This window comes from Haliotis rubra, unplaced genomic scaffold (assembly GCF_003918875.1).
Source record: "Haliotis rubra isolate DU_JTF1 unplaced genomic scaffold, ASM391887v1 Scf2, whole genome shotgun sequence".
In the NCBI taxonomy this organism is placed as follows: Eukaryota; Metazoa; Mollusca; class Gastropoda; order Lepetellida; family Haliotidae; genus Haliotis; species Haliotis rubra.
In genome coordinates, this window is record NW_025766002.1 from 5,597,002 (window position 1) to 5,620,222 (window position 23,221).

Here is a 23,221-nt window from a genome sequence, read left to right on the forward strand (position 1 = left end):
ATTCCAAACTCAATTATTTACAGACTACCATCATATAGCTTGACTGTTGATGAATGCAGTGTTAATGCTCCATCAAGCAATGTTGTTGGGGAAGGCTAGTGCCAGTATGTGACCAGTTGTGTGACCAATTGTGTCCCTAACTACAGTACTGCCGGAATATTTATTGTTAAAGTATATCTAAAATCAGCATTCCTTTAAATGCTTATGCAAGATTGAGTGTTAAGCATTGACACAGGACTATAGTATATGAGAAAAATGATTAATGAGTTAAATACTGGGTCATAATTAAAAGCAATTAAGTTCAGTTTGATTGGTCATTTGTATCAAAATAATCCTTAGCACACAAGCATTACAGAGTTGTCTCCCTTTACCAGGAGTTCCAGAGGAAGCTTGGCTCCAAGCAGCCCAAGTTCGACACTGTTAACCGCACTGGCCGTGCTCTCAAAGACAAATGCCCGAAAGAAGATAGTCCTGAAATACAACAGATGTTGAATAATCTCAAGTCCAGATGGAATGCAGTCTGTGGAAAATCTGTTGACAGGTAAGTCCAATCACTGGCTTGGTCATGCAAAAAGATATACAAGATGGTACTTGTTACCCTGCCTTCCCTAGGTAGACTTGTCAGGATATTTGTGCAGTAATCTTGTGTACACACACTGTTAAACCCTATTTCTACTCATCTTTACTTCGTTTGAATGTTATATTTACCTCTTGATGATCACAGACAACGTAAGCTGGAGGAAGCGCTGCTGACCTCCGGTCAGTTCAACGATGCCCTGCAAGCACTGATGGACTGGCTGGCCAAAGTGGAGCCCACCCTCGGGGAGGACCAACTGGTCCATGGAGACATCGAGACGGTCAACAGTCTGGTGGACCAACACAAGGTTTGTACTCCTGCAGAATTGATGGGATACTGGGTTAGAATAGGCCCCAGGAACCTTTGCTTGGCGAAAGAGGCGAAGAAATGTTTTGTGTGGTCAGACTTGTTTAGTGGGGCGGTGGGGTAGCCTAGTGGTTACAGCGTTGGCTCGTCACGCCGAAGACCCGGGTTCGAATCCCCACATGGGTACAATGTGTGAAGCCCATTTCTGGTGTCCCCCGCCGTGATGTTGCTGGAATATTGCTAAAAGCAGCGTAAAACCAAACTCAGTCAGTCAGTCAGTCAGACTTGTTTAGTACATGTTTAGTATATTTTGAAGCACTGCTTAAATTTTGCATTAAAAGCCCCCTGCCCATTGTTTCATGTGAAACACTTTGATAATGACTAGAAGTGCTGACTTTTGATAATATGTTTGATTTGTTTTACAGTCATTCCAGAACGAGCTGAGTGCGAGAACCAACACTGTGGCCTTTGTTCAGAAGTCAGCCAAGGAGCTGATGGAGAAGTCGCAGGAGGACACATCTCAGCTCCAGGCACAGCTCATCGAGCTGTCAACCATGTGGGACCGTACCTGCCGACTCAGCGCAAACAAACAACAGCGCCTTGACCAGGCACACAAACTGGTACATATACACAAACCATTGGATCTATCATTCACATTCTCAGTCATGCCAGTCATGCTTGTCATGCCCCACCGCATGAAATAAAATGGCTGCTAAAATAACTGCTGATCCTGGAATATAATGCATTTTTAGCCCACCTGAGTAAAAGAGGCGGTGTTTTCATCACATGCATTACTTGGTTTATACTGTATTTCTTATCCCTAAATACATTCAGATTTGCCTTTTCAAATTCAGTGAAAAGATTACTGTAAAACTTTTTCAAGGTTTAGAACTCTTTTTTTACTGAAGTTACATAGTTGTGTCCCTAAGTAGTGCCACAATTTTGTGGCTGGGAGTTTGTACAGGTAGGATCTTTGGTCTGTCATCATCATAGCCATGCTCATAGGCTTCTCAAAATGCTTATGTAACTCACCTGTATCTCATTTGACACTGTTCTCACATTAATCTTGTCTATTGAATTGGATCCTGGTCAAAGTGGCATCTCTCAATTCACCCTCTCTTGTCCCTCCAGGCTGACGAGTTCCAGAAGAAGGCCCAGGGTCTCGTGGACTGGCTTGCAGAGGCGGAACAAACCCTCCGCTACCGAGGCCCCATCCCTGATGAGGAGCCTCTCATCCTGCAGCAGATGGACGAACACAAGGTTTGTTGTTTGATTGTTGTTTAACATCACACTCAACAACATTCTAGCTGTGTGTTGGCAGCCTGTAAATAGTCAAGTTTGGATCAGCCAAACCAGTGATTGGTATTATGGAGTGCTTGTAATTAGCAGTCCACAAGGGGGACAGATACAGTATCAACTGTACATGGATCTGTAGCAAAAGGAACATTACAAGTTATCACATCGTGTCTCGGGAAATACGGGGTTTTATCAGTCTGGCTCGGGGAATACAACCTTGCGAGGGACTGATAAAACCCTGTATTTCCCGAGACACGATGTGATAACGCATTTATCTAACCGAATGTTTTTACTAAATGAAAGGAAAACAAAACAAAATTCTCAGTTGTTGTGGCAAAACGTTTCCTTGCTGCCACGTTGACACCAGCTGATCGATTGACCTCAATGCAGCGCACGTTACTAAAGGCTTGGTGATGCACGCTTTGCTCACTTTGCGTGGTCACCGAGGCGTGGCGGGATGATACGACTTCTGTACTCCCTGCTCACGGATCGTGACGGGTGTACATGGTATTTTATCAGAGTCACATGAACCAATCAAAACTCGACATTCTTACATGAGGCTGGATAAAATACCTTGCTGGTTGAAGACCTTAATGAACACTGTTTGGGGGTCTATATACAGATACTTACTTCTTTACTCTGACATTGTTTTATACAGAAATTTGAGGAGGCCTTGATGAGACAGGAGGCCACCCTGAGAGAAACACTGAACATCGGACAGGACATCATGAAGCGGTGTCACCCCGATGCTGTGTCCACCATGAAGTACTGGCTGTCAGCACTCCGGGCTCGCTGGGAAGAGGTGAGATACGCCTTTAATACATCCCTGGAATTCTTATATGTTTTTAAGATAATAGGGGTTTCAATGAATGTATTTATGATTACATTTATTGAAGTAGTACCTGTGTGAAGTTCATTGATGTCATTCACAATGATTTTCTAAATGTGAACCAGAACTTGAAATAATTATGTAGGCAAATATATGGTCTGATGGCCTTATTGAAACTATTAACACTTGTCTTGAATTGTCACCTAGTGGTTAAACAATGACATGCCACACCCCAGTTCAGTTTCCCACATGGGTATATGTGAAGCCTCAAGTGTCCTTGAGATTATTTAGTATTACTAAAAATATGTTTATGGCCTAAATGGTAGCTTTCCTGGAACTGTTTGTGTGATCCACAAGATTGCACTGTATATTGATGCTTCAGCATTGATAGCTCAATTTGAATGTGGTGTCGATAGCCTTTCAGTATTAACTGATGGTGTCTGGGTTTACATTAAGTCGTGTCATTTCCAGCTGACCAGCTGGTCCAAGCAGCGAGGTCATCGCCTGGCCGAGGGGTTGACCCACCTGAGGAAGAACAACGCCCTGCTGGAGGAACTGCTGGCCTGGCTGAACTCAGCTGAGGTGAAGCTGCACAACCAGGACCAGGAACCTCTCCCGGAGGAAATCCCGGCCATCATGGAGCTCATCCGGGAACATCAGGTACGTGGCTTCTCATCATGTTATTGTTAATGTTGCTCACACCTTGCTTTGATGGGGAGGTGGGGTAGCCTGATGGTTAAAGTGTTCGCTTGTCACGCCGAAGACCCGGGTTCGATTCCCCACATGGGTACAATGTGTGAAGCTCATTTCTGGTGTCCCCCGCTGTGATATTGCTGGAATATTGCTAAAAGCGGCGTAAAACCAAACTCACTCACTCACTCACTTGCTTTGATGTCTCGGTAGATTGAAGGACAGGGCCCTGTTTCGGAATGTGATCGTGGTGATATGACTAATTCACATACTTTCACATAGACAGGAGGGGTGGGCTTTCATTACCAAGGACATCAGGTTAGACAGAATCAAAAGGGACAGCCATAGATGAAATTTATGAAAAGAATCATCAAGGAAATGTAATATTCATGTGAGGGTTGTATCTGTGTCGTACTACAATGGAACAATCAAGTATCTTCATCAAACAAGTTATGATTTTTGTAATTTCAGGATTTCCAGAACGAAATGTCTGGCAAGCAACCAGAAGTCGACCGTCTGACCAAGGCTGGAAAGAGGCGGACATCGTCTGTATCTCAAGATGGAGTTTCCTCTTTCATTCCCGTACTCAAAGGAGCTTACAAGACACCAACCAAATCATCGTAAGTTCTACATTGGTACCACTCAAAATAGCATACAAGGCAGTAATAAAGAAGCTAAATGAATTCTCTCTGCGAAAGGCCCAATGTGTGGAAATCTAAATCTAATTCTGGAAATTGTGAACTTGAAAATAATGAATTCTGTTGCAGACGCCTGACACACCTGGAAGAAAAACACCTGACTTTGGAAGAAAGACCCCCGACTTCAGTCGCAGTTACGGAAGAAAAACACCAGATTTTGGACGTAGAACACCTGATTTTGGGCGCCGGACACCGGAACCAGGCCGTAAAACTCCAGAACCTCTATACGCCAATCCAAGAGTGGGCGCTCTGTTCAACAAATGGAGACAGGTTTGGCTTATGGCCATGGACAGACAACGCAAGCTGCAAGACGCCCTTGAGTACCAGAATGAGGTAAGGCAGGGGAGATAACTGAAAATATTCTTTCAACCTCCCAACTTGGGACACTTTCTCAGCACAGCACAAAATTATGATTCATGGTCATTTGGGGTATTTTTTTGAAGCAGTGTGTTCTGTACTGAAAAGTGGAAGTATATGTCATCTCATTTTGTCTGACTATCAGGTGGAGAGGATGAAGAACTTTGACTTTGATGAATGGAGGAAGCGCTACCTGCGATGGATGCATCATAACAAGGCTCGCATCATGGACCTGTTCCGTCGCCAGGATCGCGACCATGATGGGCAGGTCACGAGGAAGGAGTTCATCGAAGGCATCATTTCATCCAGTGAGTACTACCATGTAACACTTCCATAGAGATCCGGGCCGTGGGGTAGCCTAATGGTTAAAGCGTTGGCTCGTCACGCCGAAGACCCGGGTTCGAATCCCCACATGGGTACAATGTGTGAAGCCCATTTCTGGTGTTCCCCCACCGTGATGTAGCTGGAATATTGCTAAAAGCGGCGTAAAACCAAACTCAGTCAGTCAGTCGGGCGGTGGGGTAGCCTAGTCGTTAAAGCGTTTGCTTGTCATGCTAAAAGACCCGGGTTGGATTCCCCACATGGGTACAATATGTGAAACCCATTTCTGGTGTCCCCCGCCGTGATATTGCTGGAATATTGCTCAAAGCGGCGTAAAACCATACTCACTCACTCACTCACTCCATAGAGATCCGGGTTAGAATGTGTCTTCGAGAACCCATGCTTGCTTCCCAGTCAAACTTCGGGTTAGAATTGGTCTTCAGCAACCCATGTTTGTCAGAAAATAGGAGACTAATGCATTGGTTGGTCATTCTTGCTGACTTGGCTGCCACATATTATTGTATCCCAATTGCAAAGATCGATAATAATCAAAAGCGGAGAAAGTCACAGAAGATATATATAGACTGATACAAGTCAAGAAAGTCCAATTATTAGTAGTTGTATATATGAAACTGTTATTTTTCAGAATTCCCAACATCTAAGCTTGAAATGAATGCTGTTGCTGATATTTTCGATCGTAACCGTGATGGCTACATCGACTACAAGGAGTTTGTGTCAGCCCTCAGACCAGACAGAGATGTAAGTAATGACACAACTACACCTATGTACCAGTTCAATAACAGCACTGACAGCTAAACAGTTTAAGCGGAAAACAGCAGAGTGGACCTTTGAAATATTTATGTTACTTACTTATTACAATCTCTTTGATAACTTCTCAGATAAGTATGATTCGAATTGGGAGACTTTTAGGAGATAAACATCATGTGTTGGCCAATTTCCGGGTGTTATTGAGTATTTGAAGCACGGAAATATTCCCGTGCTTCAAATACTCAATAACACCTCAAATTGGCCAACACATGATGTTTATCAACATTGTAAACACAAAAGTAAAGCAAAAGGTCTACACACGTTTTTGTGTCTGCACTCATTGACATCGAGTACGGGTACAGCAGTGAAATGTCATCAGCCAGCCGTTTCGGCTATCTCCCATGGTAGCATCTGGAACTGGCCATTTGTGACGTCATTCGGACTTTACGTCACAATATGATTTTAATGACGTCATCACAGCTGACGACGTAACAATACAATGGTGTGAGCGATGTTTGTACGTATTAATACGCAGCAGTGAATTTCCGGGAATCGAATACCATTTGATCACATTTTTCAACCAATCAGATTAAAGAACACAGTGACTTTTGGTTTGCAATTTGTCATTAGATTATCATTGAAGTTCTGGGTTAGAATATTGATCTTCAGTAAACCATGCTTGTCGTAAGAGGCGACTAACGAGATCAGGTGGCCAGGCTTGCAGACTTGGTTGACACATGTCATCGGTTCCCCATTGCTTAGATCGATGCTCATGCTGTTGATCACTGGGTTGTCTGGTCCAAACTCAATATTCACAAATGGCCGCCATATAGCTGGAATATATCTGAGTGCGGCGTTAAACTAAACTCACTTACTATTAAAGGGCATTGTGAAGCAAGTTATAGCTCAGGGATAGTTCACTGGTATTATTATCAGCACATCATGAAGAGGAATTACTGTAACTTGTATGTATATTTGCAGCCTCCCAAGCCGGAGACAGAAGCCGACAAGATCAACGACGAAGTGAAGCGACAAGTGCACAAATGCACCTGCATGAGGCAGTACAAGATCCACAAGATCGGAGAAGGGAAATACAGGGTGAGCACCTCAAGTCTCTCTTGCATACTTCACGATGCCTCCATACAACACAGCGATTTTACCAAAATTGTTGCAAAGTGTATCTGAAGAGTATCTAAAAGATAATGAATATATATGAAATGGAGAAAAGGGTTAGATCAAATATGGAGTTGTATTTGTGCTTGATTGTGGAGCTTGCATTTCATGTTTTCATAGATCAGATGCTTATCGTGAATCTTGTAGGGCTGAATTTCTTTTGGGCTGTTGGTATTTGTTGCAGTTGTCAGACATTTTGGAAGGAAACTTCTGAAAATGTTGCAGAATAGTGGTAGACTAACAACTAGTCTCTGAAATGAACATATTTTACAGAAAGAAAAGTTCATAGAAAAAAAAATAGAATATAATGGAAAGGAGCCCCGAGAGTGAGACTTTCTGAAGCTGTGGAAATCTAGACTTGACACATTTTCTAGACCTGCGCTTTCTCGGATATTTTTGCTTCAGGGACTGTATGACAGACTAAACAGTGTGGGGTTTACAATGTCTTTATGTTCGAGCAAATCAGGCATTGTCATTAATCAGGATCTGACCATTACAACATATCATATTGCATATCAACTATCTTTCTTTGATATTTACCCAGTAAGCAACAGAAGGGACTTGCTATCTTGTGTAAAATGATGTTTTAATACTTTTAGCCAGATGCGGAGATGTCAGGCTGAAGTTTTAGTGTCCTTATTACTTAATCTTAGAAACTTCCACACTTCTTATGTATGTAAGGTATAAGGTCGGGATTGCCCAAGAACACATGATATCTATCCACTTTTGTTTTACAGAGGAAAACTATAAAACGAATACCCCTCAAAATCTTCAAGGTATTTTGACATAGGACATCAAAGCTTTTAAAGCTTTCTGCATTTTTATTAGAAATTCTTTTTATTTTTATGCCTTGGCATATTCAGAAGAAATAGCTTTTTATCTATTATCTTTTTCAAATTTTCTCCCACTGTTTTATTTGGCTTTAGACCTGTAATAGGCAATTTCAGGATGTGGAAGTACTTACATACGTTAAATGTAAATGAACAAGCAAAGTGATGAGTTAAGTTTCTGTTTTCTCGTGTCTACGCCGGACAGATACACAAGTATCGGAACTGATTTATGTTGTTCATTTTCAAACTTACCAGAATGTTATTTTATTTTAGCATTTTTAATGATTTGTATTTGAAATGTTTAATGACTTTTATGGGATTAACTAAAGCTGCCCATTGAATTTATGTATTACAATATTTTATATATTTATTTAATTTTGTAAGTTTTTGCTTTTAATGTGAAAATTGAAAGTACTTTTGATATAGTTTTTGTGAAATGTATATCAATATTGTGCCTGTTTTTTGTCCTTGCGCCCTTGGCTGGTGGTGTCTGCAGGTGAACATTTTGTTTTTGGCAGAAATCCAAAAATTGATTGGCAATATAAATGGATTTTTTTTTAGGGGGAGAATTGTTCTAAAGCTTTTTTAAAGCCTTCCTTTAGAATACAGCACCACAAACTTTAAAAATACGTCATAATACCCTTTTACGTAATGTAATGTGATTTTGTTCGAAAGCACGTTCTCGAAACAATGCCCTATGACGCCTGCATGACAACATGGTTGTCTGGTTCAGCGAGTGCGTATAAGCTCCGGCTCTGGTGTTTCATCTCTACGAGCTATGTCATTGCATAAGCCCAAAGATGTTAAGAGTTTCCAGTAGTTGTATACCGGCAGATGCGTAATATTTTGCAAGCACCAGTTTGAAATATTTTTCTTTTTTCACTAATACGCTCATATTTATTTGTATTACGGGGTGCTGAGGTGTTATGTTTTGTGTATTTTGTATTTTTTTAATTTACATATATATTTTTGTCATTCAGTAATTTGCACCATTACATAGAAAAGTGTTTTATTAGTATTTTATTTTTCGAAGCGGTAATAATTATGCATTACACTAGACACGTCAGTCAAGTTTGTGCCGGTTCGGTCAATGCATTCTATTTATTACGATTAATTCAAGGGGTTAGGGCTAGGCTTAGGGTTTAGGGTTGGGGTTAGGGTTGGGGTTGGGGTTGGGGTTGGGGACCTAATCCAATATAGTAGGTACATGTCCGGTGGTTCGGTCAATGCATTCTATTTATTAAGATTATTTCAAGGGATTAGGGTTAGGGCTGAGGGTTTAGGGGTTAGGGTTAGGGTTAGGGACCTAATCCAGTGTAGTAGGTACATGTCCGGTGTAATACGTGAGAACCATTTGTCGTTTTTCCTTTTGCATTTTAATACTTTTTTTCACACAAAAACGGGAAACCAAAAACGTCAAAAGTACATTATGAAATGGTTTAATGTAGAAATTTTGGGCTAATGGAAATAGGCCTGGAATTTGCACTGAAGCCTCTTTCACACGCAACATAAATTTTGTTCAGTATTGATTCGAAGGCTAACTCACCCTCGTGCCGTCACTACACATGCTTATGTCTCCCTCGTTCCTTAGTGCGATCCACATTATCCTTACAGTGTTCCCTACGTCACTTTTCTGTCACAAAATCACCGATTTATATAAAAGCGCGTCATTAATGCATGCACCGAGAAATCTACGTCTGACGTCAACAACCCTTTTCAGTTTGAGGCATATCGGCTCATTCCACGCCACACGTTATCTTGTAGATTACGGAATGGGACGAGTGTGCCAAATGGCATCGGATCAATTCGGCGGTTGTCCGTAGATTAAAATCACAAGACACCAAGCCTACCCGTAACCTTCGTAATTGTCCGTGACCTATTCGACTCTTTCCTTTCATTTCCGTGACGTCACAGGAATGACTCGATAAATTTGCACATTGTGCAACAGTGTGGACGTAGCTCAGTCGGTTAACTGTCGAGCTAACAATCCGAAGGTCGCGGGTTCGCGTCCGATGGGTTCTCACAAGCTGGCAAAGATCGTCCTCACGAGAAGTTGTGGTGCTGTATTGTAAAGGTGCTCCCTTTTTAAAATAATTCTTCTGCTTGTCAATCAGCATTTTGGAGCTTGTAGTCATTTGGGTTATTTTGGTAGGTATTCTTATTTCATGGTGTTCCTCAATCTCTTTACATCAGCCATTTATTCATTTGTTCAATCATCATCAATCTGTCAATCACACGTCCTTTCAAGTCTGTTCCAGTTCAAAGTCATATCCTTATTTCCATGGTGCAAACATAAATTGAGGTTTAATTTTGGTCATGAATAAGGTTACCAAGTAGGCTGATCACATGATCTGACTTCACTGATTGCGATGTGTATATAAGTGGTGTAACGATACGATCTGTATTATGTTGTGATACAAGACTTATGACAAAATATTCAATTTACAACCAATAAATTTCTACAATATCCCAGCTTCCATCTCTGAAATTTAATATCATGATTCAGAATTGGGATTTACCTGCAAAAAAAAAGAAGAAAACTGGTGAAAAATATATGTACTGTATCTGATTATAAATCGTATCACACCCATTGAATCTTCACACCTCTAATGGCTAAAATCACAGGGAAAGTACATGTATGTCTCACCTGTTGGTGACTCAGCTGTGTTTAATGCTGGTTTGATGAGATTTCCAGTTATATCACAGTGTTCGATTTGATGTAAAATTTGATGTGAACACAGTTCATGCAAACAGAACTGTTGATTTGGATTCTCAAATATGAACCGAGACTCAAATCCTCTCTCAGTGGGGACCACATGCACAAATCAAGTGTAGCATAACAACAGCAAGTCTGTGTTAAATTGGGCAGTGGGGTAGCCTGATGGTTAAAGCGTCCACTCGTCATGCAGAAGACTCGGGTTCGATTCCCCACATGTGCACTATGTGTAAAGCCCATTTCTGGTGTCCCCCGCTGTGATATTGCTGAAATATTGCTGAAAGCAGCGTAAAACCATACTCACTTGCTCACTGCGTTAAATCGGACTTTAGAACATTTGATTTAGTAAGGAGAACCTTTCAAAACAGCAAAACACAATTGAACAGTTGTATTGATACAAATTTATGAAACAGCTTTTCATGACTTCATAGCATGGGATATAAATAAAATATTACCCTGCTTTCCTGTTGTGTGAGACTATGCCTATATGCTCAATGCCCTTTATTCCAGTTTGGGGACTCACAGAAACTGCGTCTGGTTCGAATCTTACGTAGCACTGTGATGGTGCGAGTTGGAGGAGGTTGGATAGCCTTGGATGAATTCCTCGTCAAGAACGACCCATGCAGAGGTAAATATCCATGTCCGCGCATATTCCTTCTATTTTCAGGGACATGACAATGGACTACAAAGCATTTAGATCCACAAAGAACCCCAAATTTGTGATTTTAGTTACATGACCAAATGCCATGGTCGAATGTAGAATGACATAGTGTTAGAAAGGATTCGCAAAAGAAATATTTTAGTGTAGTGTACATTCTGTACGTGATGCTTACGCCATTTTTACGAAAAAAGTCAATGCTTTGTAGTTGGTCTTTTAAGTATGCTATGTATTGCTGACAAGCCTTGTATACAGATCCGCGGACTGAAGACGATACTCTGTCTCATAGCGTTTAGACTGAATGAACTAGATGTGTGCAAGTAAAAGCTTAACTGTTGCATGTTTTGTTTGATATATATTCCAAATTTTAATTTGTCACTATATCCATAAATGAACAGAAAGTTTTATTGTCAGTTTAAATTTGACCAATTGTTGCTTATTCATAAATGTCATTGATTGTGTGTTAGTCCGAGGGAGGTTCCTCTGAATGGTACTTCATCTGTGGTTTAGTTACACTGACTATTTAGTTAAATTTATGCGTTTAGCATTATTTCACTGTTATTCATTTAATTTTAATTTTCACATCTTAAATTTACATTATTAATTGCAATTTACAGAAAATATTTGGGACTGGGACTTAGAAATTGGTATGATTCTGGAATGAAGACATAACCATATTTCTTGAATGGCTAGCTGTATGATTTGTTTCACTTCTGTAGCATCTTAGGCCTTGAACTAGGAATGAACTGGTAGAAAGTCTATCTAAGTTTATTATTTGATGTAATTTTTAGCAACAATCATTGACTATAATGTTAATTTTGCTTTTTGTAATTTTGTCTGTAGTACTAGTTTTTCGTTCATGTTCATGAAAGTTATGTCTGAAAGATAAGGTAACTATAAAAATAGAAAATCACACAATGAGTATTTGGTTTGTCCTGAGGGTTTAATTTTGCACTACTTCACATCTCAGTCTCTCAACACTGCCTGTGGCCTGTCATCTTCATATTTTCAGGCATCAGCTCACTCAAGACTTCACATTTCTTGGATTTTGTTTCACATTTTCTTCATCCTTGCATCTCAGTGTTTGCTGGGTTTTGTACTTTTTTAGCCAAAAAGATGATCGAAGATACCGTATCATTTCCCACTGATCATGTTTTTTTTCTTCATCTTACGCAATCTCAGATTTTGGTAAACAGACCAAAAAGATCAAAACTTTTTGTGAGTATAGCACTGGAGAGGGAAATTAGTTTTTTCATATTTTTTTCATGGTTTTTTCATGGTATTTTTTTTCAGGGTTGAAGGTTTCACCTCTTGCATTTTTTGTTTATTTTTGTTGTTGGGAGCTTTCTGTTGATTTTGTAGATCATAGCTATTATTTTATGCTTCTGTAAGAAATATATCCCCAGATTGGCGTCAGATAAATGTAGTCGGAATGCATATGTCAATTATATACATGTATGTAGTTGTAGATCACCCCGATGAAACCAATTCGCCACTTTTGTTCTTTTTTTTCTCTCTTCAAAGTTGGCCTGTGGAGGCGAAACCGATTTCGCTTCATGAGACGTTTTCTTCATCACGACCAGTGTATGTTTCAATTTCCTCCACGTAAAGCTCATTCTCTGCGTTGGTTTTTGCTGCCAGTCGCGTGATTGACATAGTAACCTTGACATTTACCACAGCTTAACATGTTTGGTCCCTGTGTTGACAAGTAGCTGTGATTTGATTGGTTGTTGCTGTAGCCGAAACCTATGTTTTGTAGAAATTTACATCTGGGTTATAGATCCCGTGTCGCATGGTGTGGTTTGCAAGTCCTGCATGTTTATTCCTTTTTATTTGCAATGTATGTCACCTTGCCTTTGTGTATGGAATGGTTTTGACCTAGGTGGCAGTAGCATATTGGCGAAATCGATTACCAGTAATGTCGTCAATATCTAGGACCCTGATAGATAGTTGTAGAAATAGCTGCTGTTTGATGTTGTAATTTTTGCGGATATGATTTCCGTAATACATTGTCTTTTTCAGCATGATTTTTTTATGATTTGAGAGACTTGTTGGGTTTTTTTGTGCAAGAGCCTGAACATCAACAATTATCATTGAACAAGTAACATTCATTCATTAATAACAAACTTCTAACAAGTCTAACGACCTTGCTTAATCCAAAAGAAGAGAACTTGAAACAACTGAAGTTGGATTTGATGTAATAATATATAATTGGATTTTTTTGCAGGAAGTGCTACAAACGTTCTATTTCAGTTACTCAGCCTGTAATTCTTTATACCTAATAATACAAATATTATTCATGTTATATATTTATTTTTTATTCATTGAAAATATCTTAACAAAGCGTGTCATTATCACTGTCAATTTGGACACATTGATGTTAAGTTAATGAAAGTACATTTCTGTGCAAAGCGCATCTAAGTATGAAATATCAATATTTGGGGATATTTTACATATATATTATCAGTTTTCAAGAGAATATTGCTAAAACCAGTTGTTATATATCTGAGTCTAATTATGATTTATGATTTAGTTATAGTATGTCAGGTGTGGTTTAGTTTGGTTGACTGTATTTATAGTCAATGTCTGAGACCACTTCACATTCCCACACCCAACTGACTCACCATTGTACAAGTGGCATCCGGAATACTGTTCAAAGTGATGTTAAACACAGGTTCACCAACTATGTACAGGTTGTGCTAGAGCTGCAGTATTGCTGGCTCCCCACCATCAGTAGAGCATCAAACACAACATTCCTCCCCGAATACATGCATTTACTTCTATAGTTACTGTGGTAACCCATCAATCAAACTAAGGCCAGGTGGTACAAAATGAAAACCAACAGAGTCAAGGCTAATGCTCAGAATACAGTTACAGAATAATGTTAATGTTTCTTGCTGGACAACATGCAACTTGTGCTAACCCAATGACCGTCTGCTCTGGTCGTGTCTTCGATACGTCCTCGAACCATCCTTCCATGTACAACAATAAATCCCCTTCCAAGAAGGCATATGTGGCTTTATGGGTAGAGGTGCTGCAGTGTGCTAGCCAGAGTTACGGGCCTTAGCTATCATGAACTACTGATAACAAAATTCCTGATTTGTACTGATTACGATCTTTGGCCTGTCTGGACATTGATTTCTGCCCCGAAACATTAAGGGACTGGTCTGCTGCCAAGATCATGCAGAAGGGACAGAGTTTCTGGGTCTGTCCAGGATTGTCAGACATTTCAAACAAGTCAGGAATAATTCAGTCCTGAAAAAAGCCTGTCTGGACACTAAACATGCATTTTAATAAATAACTACATAGGTCTAACAAGAGTATTAATGTAATGTTAATGCATGCAACATGATTTCATTCACCTCATGCTCATTGGAAATTGTGCTGTAACCAACTAATTGCATAATTCTTTTCAACCGCATGATGCAATGTTTCATGTAGTTGAACAAATTAAAACACTGAATCTGTTATTACATCCGTGCAAACGACAATATATATCAAATAGTTGTTTAAAGTGTGGTCTACCTAAATCACAATAACTGCTTCGAGATTCTTTGCCTTTGAGATTCTTTTGCAAATGTGATTGCAACATTACAGAAATAATGGATATCTTCAAGAAATGGAAATATTTTATACAAGTTGTAATATGTTACATTGGTTTCTGATCTATTCATATGTATCTGAATATATATATCTTAACAAAATTTTAAAAAACTAACACTTTTAACCAAGAAACCAGAAACATCCATATTCTGGAATGTATGTATTTACATTGTGTGTTGCAGCGAAGGGAAGGACAAATATAGAGCTCCGTGAGCAGTTTATCCTAGCAGAGGGGGTGAGTCAGTCCATGACAGGTTTCGTCCCCAAGACTCCCCCTAGCTCCAACTCTGGCAGTTCCACCTACTCTGGCGGCAACAACTCCTGGAGCAGTCGGTCCCCAAGCACCGCAAGCGGGCCAGTCTACAAGGTACAGCATGAGTATAACCAGTCGGTTCCAGAGACATCCAAAGTGTCCCAGTCATTGACTTTAGTTGCAAATTACTTTCCAGATCAACACACCTTCGACTTGCCAGAAACCTAAGATAATGGTTTCACATTCCCGGTGTAACAGGCCAAACTTTCCCCCTGGCCAAACCTTCCCGGGGAAACTTTAGCCTAGCCAAAACTTTCCCTGGGGTAAGAATATCCTAGGACAAAATTCCCTGTGGAAAGTTTGGCCTAGGCCAGATTCTCCACAGGAAAGTTTAGACTGGGGAACACTGGTTTACACCGGTACCCTGATTGTGTTGCTGGGTTTCACCAGAGTAGTAGACCTGCGTCACCTGGCTTTGTTCCCACTTGAAGCTGTTACTAAGTGTTCCTGAGTTATAATTCAAAGGGGCGATAACTCACTCGCTGAGTATTTTCAGTAAACTATGTAGCAAACATGCTTACAACTAAATGGGCAATATAACAAACTGTGTTTTTGTCCCATCACGCACTTTATGTTTCAGTTTAAATGTATATAATGAACTATGGTTATAATGAACAAATATTGGCACTAAACTTATTGGAGTTCATTATAATCATAACTTACTGTAGTTCAAAGATACTAGGGGCTGTGGGGTAGCCTAGTGGTTAAAGCGTTCATTGTCACGCCGAAGACCCGGGTTCAATTCCCCACGTGGGTACAATGTGTTAAGCCCATTTCTGGTGTCCCCCGCCGTGATATTGCTAAAAGCGGCGTAAAACTAAACTCACTCACTCACTCAAAGATACTATTGTAATGATACGACATTTTCTGATTATAGCTTCTCGACTAACGGGATCGGGTGGTCAGGCTTGCTGACTTGGTTGACCCATGTCATCGGTTAACCATTGAGCAGATTGATGCTCATGCTGTTGATCACTGGATTGTCTGGTCCAGACTCGATTATTTTCAGACCGCCTCCATATAGCTGGAATATTGCTGAGTGTGGCGTAAAACTAAACTCATTCACTCCCTTCATAGTTTCTTATGAATTTGTGACTTACATTTAATATAATGTGACTTACATTTAATATAAGGTGACTTACATTTAATATAATGTGACTTACATTTAATATAATGTGTTCAGTGACAGTTCAGTAGAAATCAGCTTTTTCTGTGAGTCTGGCTTCAGTTTGTTTATTATCATTACATATGCTTATAAAAATTCTCCTTCTGACGTAATTCCAAAATTCTTGCTTTTGTTTTAGATTCGGGAAAAGACGCAACACCAATCGCCGTGGAAACGTGGCAAGACAAGTCCTGACAAGGAAGTTACCCAAATTATGTCACGAACAGAGACGCCGAAAGGTCGCTATTCAAAAGATCTTCGTAGTCCTAGAAATATCAATAGTCCAGGTATAACTTCTTTCTTTCCTTCTTGATTAACAGAATTAATAACATTAATCTCAGTGAGAATAGCCTCCATATGTGTGATCAGCAGGTCATGTGACTAGTCACATGATTGGTTGCATTCTATTTTTGGCATCACAAGGTTATGAAGTAGAATAACATTCTGGTAGACATGTATTGAACTCTGAACCTGTATTTGTGGAACTGATAATTGTGTTGCAGTTTGTATAGTTGAATTCGATCATTAATTAATTATTTAAGTAGCTATATTTAATTTCTATGTAAGGTAGAATCAGACAGTGTTGCTCATCACTGAATAGGTGGCAAAAAGGTTAAGCTACATTTTTACAGAAATAGTTTTGAGCTAGTTAGTAGCTACTAATAATCTCAAACTATCTCGAGCAATGTGATTAGATTTATTTATTCAAAATAAATAGTTGCTCTTTGGATCAAAAAGGAACCCAAAATGTACAAACTTTTGTTCGAAATGACTGCAGTGAAGACAAACTACCTGTTACACAAAGCGATCATAGCGCAGTGACAGTCATAAGTCTAAGAGGGCGGTGGGGTAGCCTAGTGGTTAATGTGTTGGCTCGTCACGCCGAAGACCCGGGTTCGAATCCCCACATGGGTACAATGTGTTAAGCCCATTTCTGGTGTGTCCCGCCGTGATGTTGCTGGAATATTGCTAAAAGCGGCGTAAAACCAAACTCACTCAGTCAGTCATAAGTCTAAGTGAAAGCATGGCAGTCATGATCACCTAAGCACAATGATAGCTTTGGTTCCACAAAGTAAGTATGACCCCAAGATGTTAAGATTGCCATACTTAAACATAAACTTATGATTATTGTGGCACCGAAAATGGCATGTGGAATGGAGCAGTGTCTAAATGTTCGTTGTCATACATGGCTGGCTGCTGCTTCCTATCTACCACAGGGTTATCTCGTCTTGGATTTCAGGCTACAGGACAATGAGTACTTCATTGTTGACAATGGTTTAAAACACTCAATTTTCGGTTACAGTAAGTAGAAGTTCAAGTCGGGCTAGCACCGGAACAGGAAGTCGTCCACCGAGCAGGACAGGAAGTGAAGCATCAGAGACAAGTGAACCTGATCTGTATTTGTCTGCCCAGGGTGAGGCCAGAACACCGAGTGGACGCAACTCCTCGACGCTAACGTCTCGGATGCTGCAAACACCCCCGCACACACAATCTCACATACCAACGCCAACCAAAGGATCAAAAATACCCAAATTTTCACCCCGAAAGAAGTGAATGATGACTTTTCAGACACGTGATGGAAATGAACACTCTCAATGTCTTTCAGTTTTTGCGTACATTCGGATTCTGAAAATGTACAGTGTACAGTTTGTTTAGTTTTTGCATCGATGATTGACAGCGAAATATGCTAATTCTGTCGTGGATGCTAATCAATATGGATGTGCAAAGAAAAAAACTTTGTTTTGATTATGTCAATTTCGTTAGAATACGTCATCATCAAGTGCTGCTTTGTGAATCTCAGTTCAAGGAAGAGTGTCAATTTTGTGACGACGTCTGTTGATCAATGGAGGTCTTGTGCTTATTGAGTGCAACGTGATGATGGTACCCCATTAAGTGCTTAATCTAGCTAGATATAATACCCTGGAACTAGTGTCGTCATACGGTTCTCTGCTTATTATTCTCATAAGCAACTGTAAAGTGTTTGTCTCAAGATATATTTTGCCAATAACATGACACCCCTGTGAATGAAGTAGAACCACCTAGACACAATGAAAGAGTCTATTCCATGTTAGATTGCAGGGGTGGTTAGTATGTAGATGCTCATAGTCTAGCATTAACTTATTTAAAGCTTATACATATTGATATTTAACTGATACAGGGTGCCTAAGCGATGTATATTTCAATAAAGGTATACTACTTTTCCTGTATAGATATTCGTAATGATTCGGATAGAATCTTATCAGGTTCAAAAATATTTTTATGCATCCACGCTACAGATTGTTGAATCGAAGTTTATTGTTACGGATGCCAAAGCGAAGGTAATGTTTTGTCCGAGTTGTTGTTTGTGTATAGATATTGTTATTAGTGTGAAAAGGTTAGTTTTTTTCCGTTCAGTGATTCTTTTGTGGCGTTAGCATCAAGGAAATTCTTTCATTCATTTCAGATAACAGGTTGTAGATATTTTAGCAGCCAAATTTGATGTCGTTTCTCAAATGTTTTCTCGATGGTCATTATTGCTGCAAATTTACCATCTTTTCGTGACCAGGTTGAAAATATTTGTCTTACGATGACAATCTAGGTTGGTTTAGCTGTGTGTTCGAGAGAGATAGCGTGTGAGCATGATGTATTATTGTGTATGCAGGTTGTGATTGAGTTTAAGCTTCAAGCAATTATTCATTCATGCCGCTTAATTATATTCAGATGTGTATTATATATGAACAACATTTTCATTAGTTTGAACATTGTATTGAAGGCTAAGCCATACTGACATCAATCCCTAGGTATGAATGGTTTTGTTGGTCTCACTTAAGATTCCTATTACTGTTATTACATACAATGTAGCCAGGTTAATTTTTTATTTCAAAGTAATATAAATATGCGCTGAAAATATTTTGATATCATCTTAAATTATTGTGGTATATATTACTATTATTATGATGTCTCTGGTACTACAATTAATGCCTCTGTAACCATTCCTGAATACCTTATGTGGTTGGTCTACAGGAAGAAGTTACTTAACATATGCCGTATTCCATGACATAATTTGATAACAATCGCTTCTTGTAAGGAGATGTACGTGATATATGAGACGTGCTAACTCTGCATAATATTGAAATGATATTTCGGGTGAATGGGGAAATTATCCTTGCCAGAAAAGCAGAAAATGGTTGATTCAAAATACACTGAATAAATATATGAATCTCATGGTTTTGTTTGTTATGTTTGTTTGTTTGTTTGTTTAAGGGTGGTGGGGTAGCCTAGTGGTTAAGGCATTTACTCATCACACTGAAGACCAGGGTTTGATTCCCCACATGGGTATTTCTGGTGTCCCCTGCTGTGATATTGCTGGAATATTGCTAAAACCGGTGTAAAATCATACTCACTCACTCGGTAGTATCCCATTTTTGACAGCGTCTTGGTCACTGATCCGTTAAGGTGTGATGTTTTGCTGTCAAAAATGGGACAAGCAGAGCGACCACTGGGATAACTAGCTGTACCAATTACTGACTGACTGACTGAGTTTGGTTTTATGCCGCTTTTAGCAATATACCAGCTACATCACAGCGGCCGAGGAACACCAGAAATGGGCTTCACACATTGTACCCATGTGGGGATTCGAACCCGGGTCTTCGGCGTGACGAGCCAACGCTTTAACCACTAGGCTACCCCACCGCCCCCTGTACTAATTAAGGTCAATTATGTGAATGCAATCAACTGAGAACACAATCATTCCAAGAGCTACCGCTCTCAATGGCATAGAATTCAGGATGGGAGAAGTAGCTTTACCAATTACTTGCAAAGTATCCTGATGGGAGAAGAATAGGAGAAGTAGCTTTACCAATTACTTGCAAAGTATATATACCCACATATACCCAACAACTCAAGAGACTGTCAAAGTGGGCCCAGAAGAGCCACCTTAATGTGTATGAATTTATTTTACTTTTCAAACAAGAACAATCCAACAAAGAAGTGTATATTACCAGGGGAGACTATATAAGGTTGTAGAGTATCCCTGATATTATGCAGCTGCAAGGTGGGCAGACATGACATGTGACAGAACCATGGCATCATATCTTTCTGCCTGTGGCTGTGTGATGGCTGGCAATGTTGCTCAGTGATTGGTGGACTTTGAAGTGATTGACATTCAAGAAGACTCTGATTTAGTTTGGGCTTTTTCGTTTTCTTCTTAGTTTTAAGTCGTATCCGAAGCTTCTGTTACAGTAGCTCCCACAATCATCAGCTAATGAGGGATTAATTAACATGGGTGAGCCGAGGAAGGTCAAAATTGGGATGATCGGTAAACTCACCGTCAAAATTGGGACAACTGTCTTGATCAATTACAGAACTGTGAAATTTCACTGTCAAAATCGGCACTAAGCCACTCACTTACTGTATATCGTTTAATGCCTCACTCACCAGTATTCCAGCTATATGGTGGTGGTCTGTTTGTTGTGAATGTAAGGATGTAGAGGGTAATGTCCGAGTAACTCTCCATTCCTTAAAAATAATGGAGCCGAGGCACATTATTTTTAAGGAATGGAGAGTTACAAGGATATTACCCTACTTAAATTACATTCAAAGTATTGGTAATATTTCTGTTATCAAAATTAAATGTCAAAATGACAAAATGAAGTCTGAAATTTGAAACTGGTACACATGGCTCCTGAAAGGTAATGAAGCGAGCAGACAATGGAGTGACGTCACAAATGTAATTTAATTGTGAGTGAAAGAAGACCCTCTACACAACCACAACTTTTTTATGGAGAAATTAATGTTGAAATGGTGTCTGATAATTGAGACAAGTTGTATTGTCCCCCTCTCACTGACGCTGGAAGTGGAATGCACAGACTGGCATAATAACAAGTGTTGCACTTTAACTAGGCTCTAGGTGTAACTGCAGCTGGGGCGTTCTGCACATAGTAGAAGTCCTCATGGTCCCTAGTCTGGTGGCCTAACTGCTGGTGATCTAGCCCAGTTTTATAATATATTGTTTGGGATAGTCATATTGTAATGTTTACAGAATATCTGTAGTTTAAAATCCATATCTGTGGTCCTTGATGAATTTTACTGTCATTTGTTGACCTGTTTGTTTAAAGATGTTTTAGTCATGACATGGCTGAAAAACTACCAATGGGATTATAAATATTAACTCACTAACTTGACCTTTGGAGTATCAGTAATAGACTATTCCTATCACTGCAAGTATTACTATTAAGGCCAAGGGAGGTTAGACTTCATTACATACTAGTATGTGATGCAGCCAGTGTGTGAACATTGCCAGTGGCCTGCTAGCCCGTGGCTAGTTAAAATCCAGTCGGGCCAGTAAATATCTACAGTCACTGGCCCGACTGGCTGGTGAATTTTCATGGGGACACTTTTAAATCATGCAAGATTATGACCTGATAAAAATGTTCATCATATCAGCAGCATAATGATAAAATGCGTGGAATATATAGCTGGAATATTGCTGAGTGCTGCGTAAAACTCAACTCACTCACTCACACTCACACTCATTCAAATTTCAGGCTGGTTAATTATTTTGTGGGCTAGTAACTTTCAGGCATAGCTTCCCGGACTGGCTTGCCATATTTAGAATTTATTTCACACACAGGATGTAGCAGCAGTTTGTTTTTGTTGTTTTTGTTGGTAGATATATACGTTTAAGTAAGATAACTTTATTTCAGGACTACATGGTGAAGAAAATAGGCGTAGTATCGGTCCGTGCTGAGTTGCCTCCCTTTCCTAGAAAGTATTGTAGCTGCGTGGTTTCGAATTGAAGTCCGCCTGACTTTGATTCTTTTGTATACTTAACTTGTTATATATAACTTGAACTGTTAAGTTTCTCGGCAAAGGAGTGTGAGACGGGAATTACTGGGGTTTACTTCACACCTTGAGCTGACACACGGTGATATAACTGAAAACCTGATCAAAGCATTACTCCAGTATGAAGCAGCATTTCAGAATTCTTTTTCGGTTGCGCACCAAGTTCTTCTCCTTCATGTAGAAAGATGAATTACCCGCGTTAAAACAAATCTTTTAGCGCCTTACCCTAAGCTTGGTGTCTTCGTTCTGCATATTTATTGGGATTACACACAGAAAATACACCCTGCCATTTGAAACCGTATCTATCTGAGTTTATACGACTTTTTAACAGATTATATAGAAATTGAATCCAGTGGTCTTTGGGTGAGGCGAAGTGCAGTTTAATTAACGTTGAGGTAGAGATATGGCATACTGGCTCGTGCCAGTGGGGATAAGTGCTGGCCCATAAAAAATACAATGCGGATACAGTGTACATATGGTGGGGTAGCCTAGTGGTAAAAGCGTTCGCTCGTCACACCGAAGACCCAGGTCCGAATTCCCACATGGGTACAATGTGTGAAGCCCATTTCCGGTGTCCCCCGCCGTGATATTGCTGGAATATTGCTAAAAGCGGCGTAAAACTGAACTCACTCACTGTGTTAAATCGGCCAGTCCTTGTGTTATCCCCATAACACCCAGTACGGGTTCACAAGTACGATTTGAAGGTCTTTTTGTTAAGGGGCGATGGGGTAGCCTATTGGTCAAAGCGTTCGCTCGTCACGCCGAAGACCCGTGATCAATTCCCCACATGGGTACAATGTGTGAAGCCTATTTCTAGTGTCCCCCGCTGACAAACTAGAAACAATTGGGTCGAACGAGGTTCGAACCCACAATCACAGGTTTCTGGCGAGTCCAGATACACAACATGCACGGCAGATTGCGGAGGCTTAGAGAGAGAGAGAGATGTTTATTTCTGTAAGGGGGCCACCACCATGTACAAGTACGTACAGACTTATTATTATTATTCCAAGGTTGTTCCATGTTAAGTTTTAGAAATCGAACACGCTTTTTCATGCCAAGAAATACAAATCGTGCAAGACTGTTAATGGCATCGATTTT

The 23,221-nt window shown here is 39.9% G+C and overlaps 1 protein-coding gene across 1 annotated transcript in view; it reads left to right on the forward strand.

Moving 5' to 3' along the window:
• LOC124275279 (microtubule-actin cross-linking factor 1-like) overlaps window positions 1-19,504 on the forward strand; it is a 252,296-nt gene extending 232,792 nt beyond the window's left edge. Inside the window, 16 exon segments of the mRNA XM_046710761.1 lie at window positions 375-541; window positions 725-884; window positions 1,309-1,503; window positions 2,015-2,143; window positions 2,838-2,981; window positions 3,480-3,668; window positions 4,170-4,318; window positions 4,564-4,729; window positions 4,899-5,061; window positions 5,721-5,833; window positions 6,824-6,940; window positions 11,072-11,189; window positions 12,744-12,803; window positions 15,005-15,189; window positions 16,440-16,587; window positions 17,604-19,504. Coding sequence (XP_046566717.1) covers window positions 375-541; window positions 725-884; window positions 1,309-1,503; window positions 2,015-2,143; window positions 2,838-2,981; window positions 3,480-3,668; window positions 4,170-4,318; window positions 4,564-4,729; window positions 4,899-5,061; window positions 5,721-5,833; window positions 6,824-6,940; window positions 11,072-11,189; window positions 12,744-12,803; window positions 15,005-15,189; window positions 16,440-16,587; window positions 17,604-17,854 — 2,454 coding nt within the window. The 3' untranslated portion in view covers window positions 17,855-19,504.
• Window positions 19,505-23,221: the final 3,717 nt, after the last annotated feature.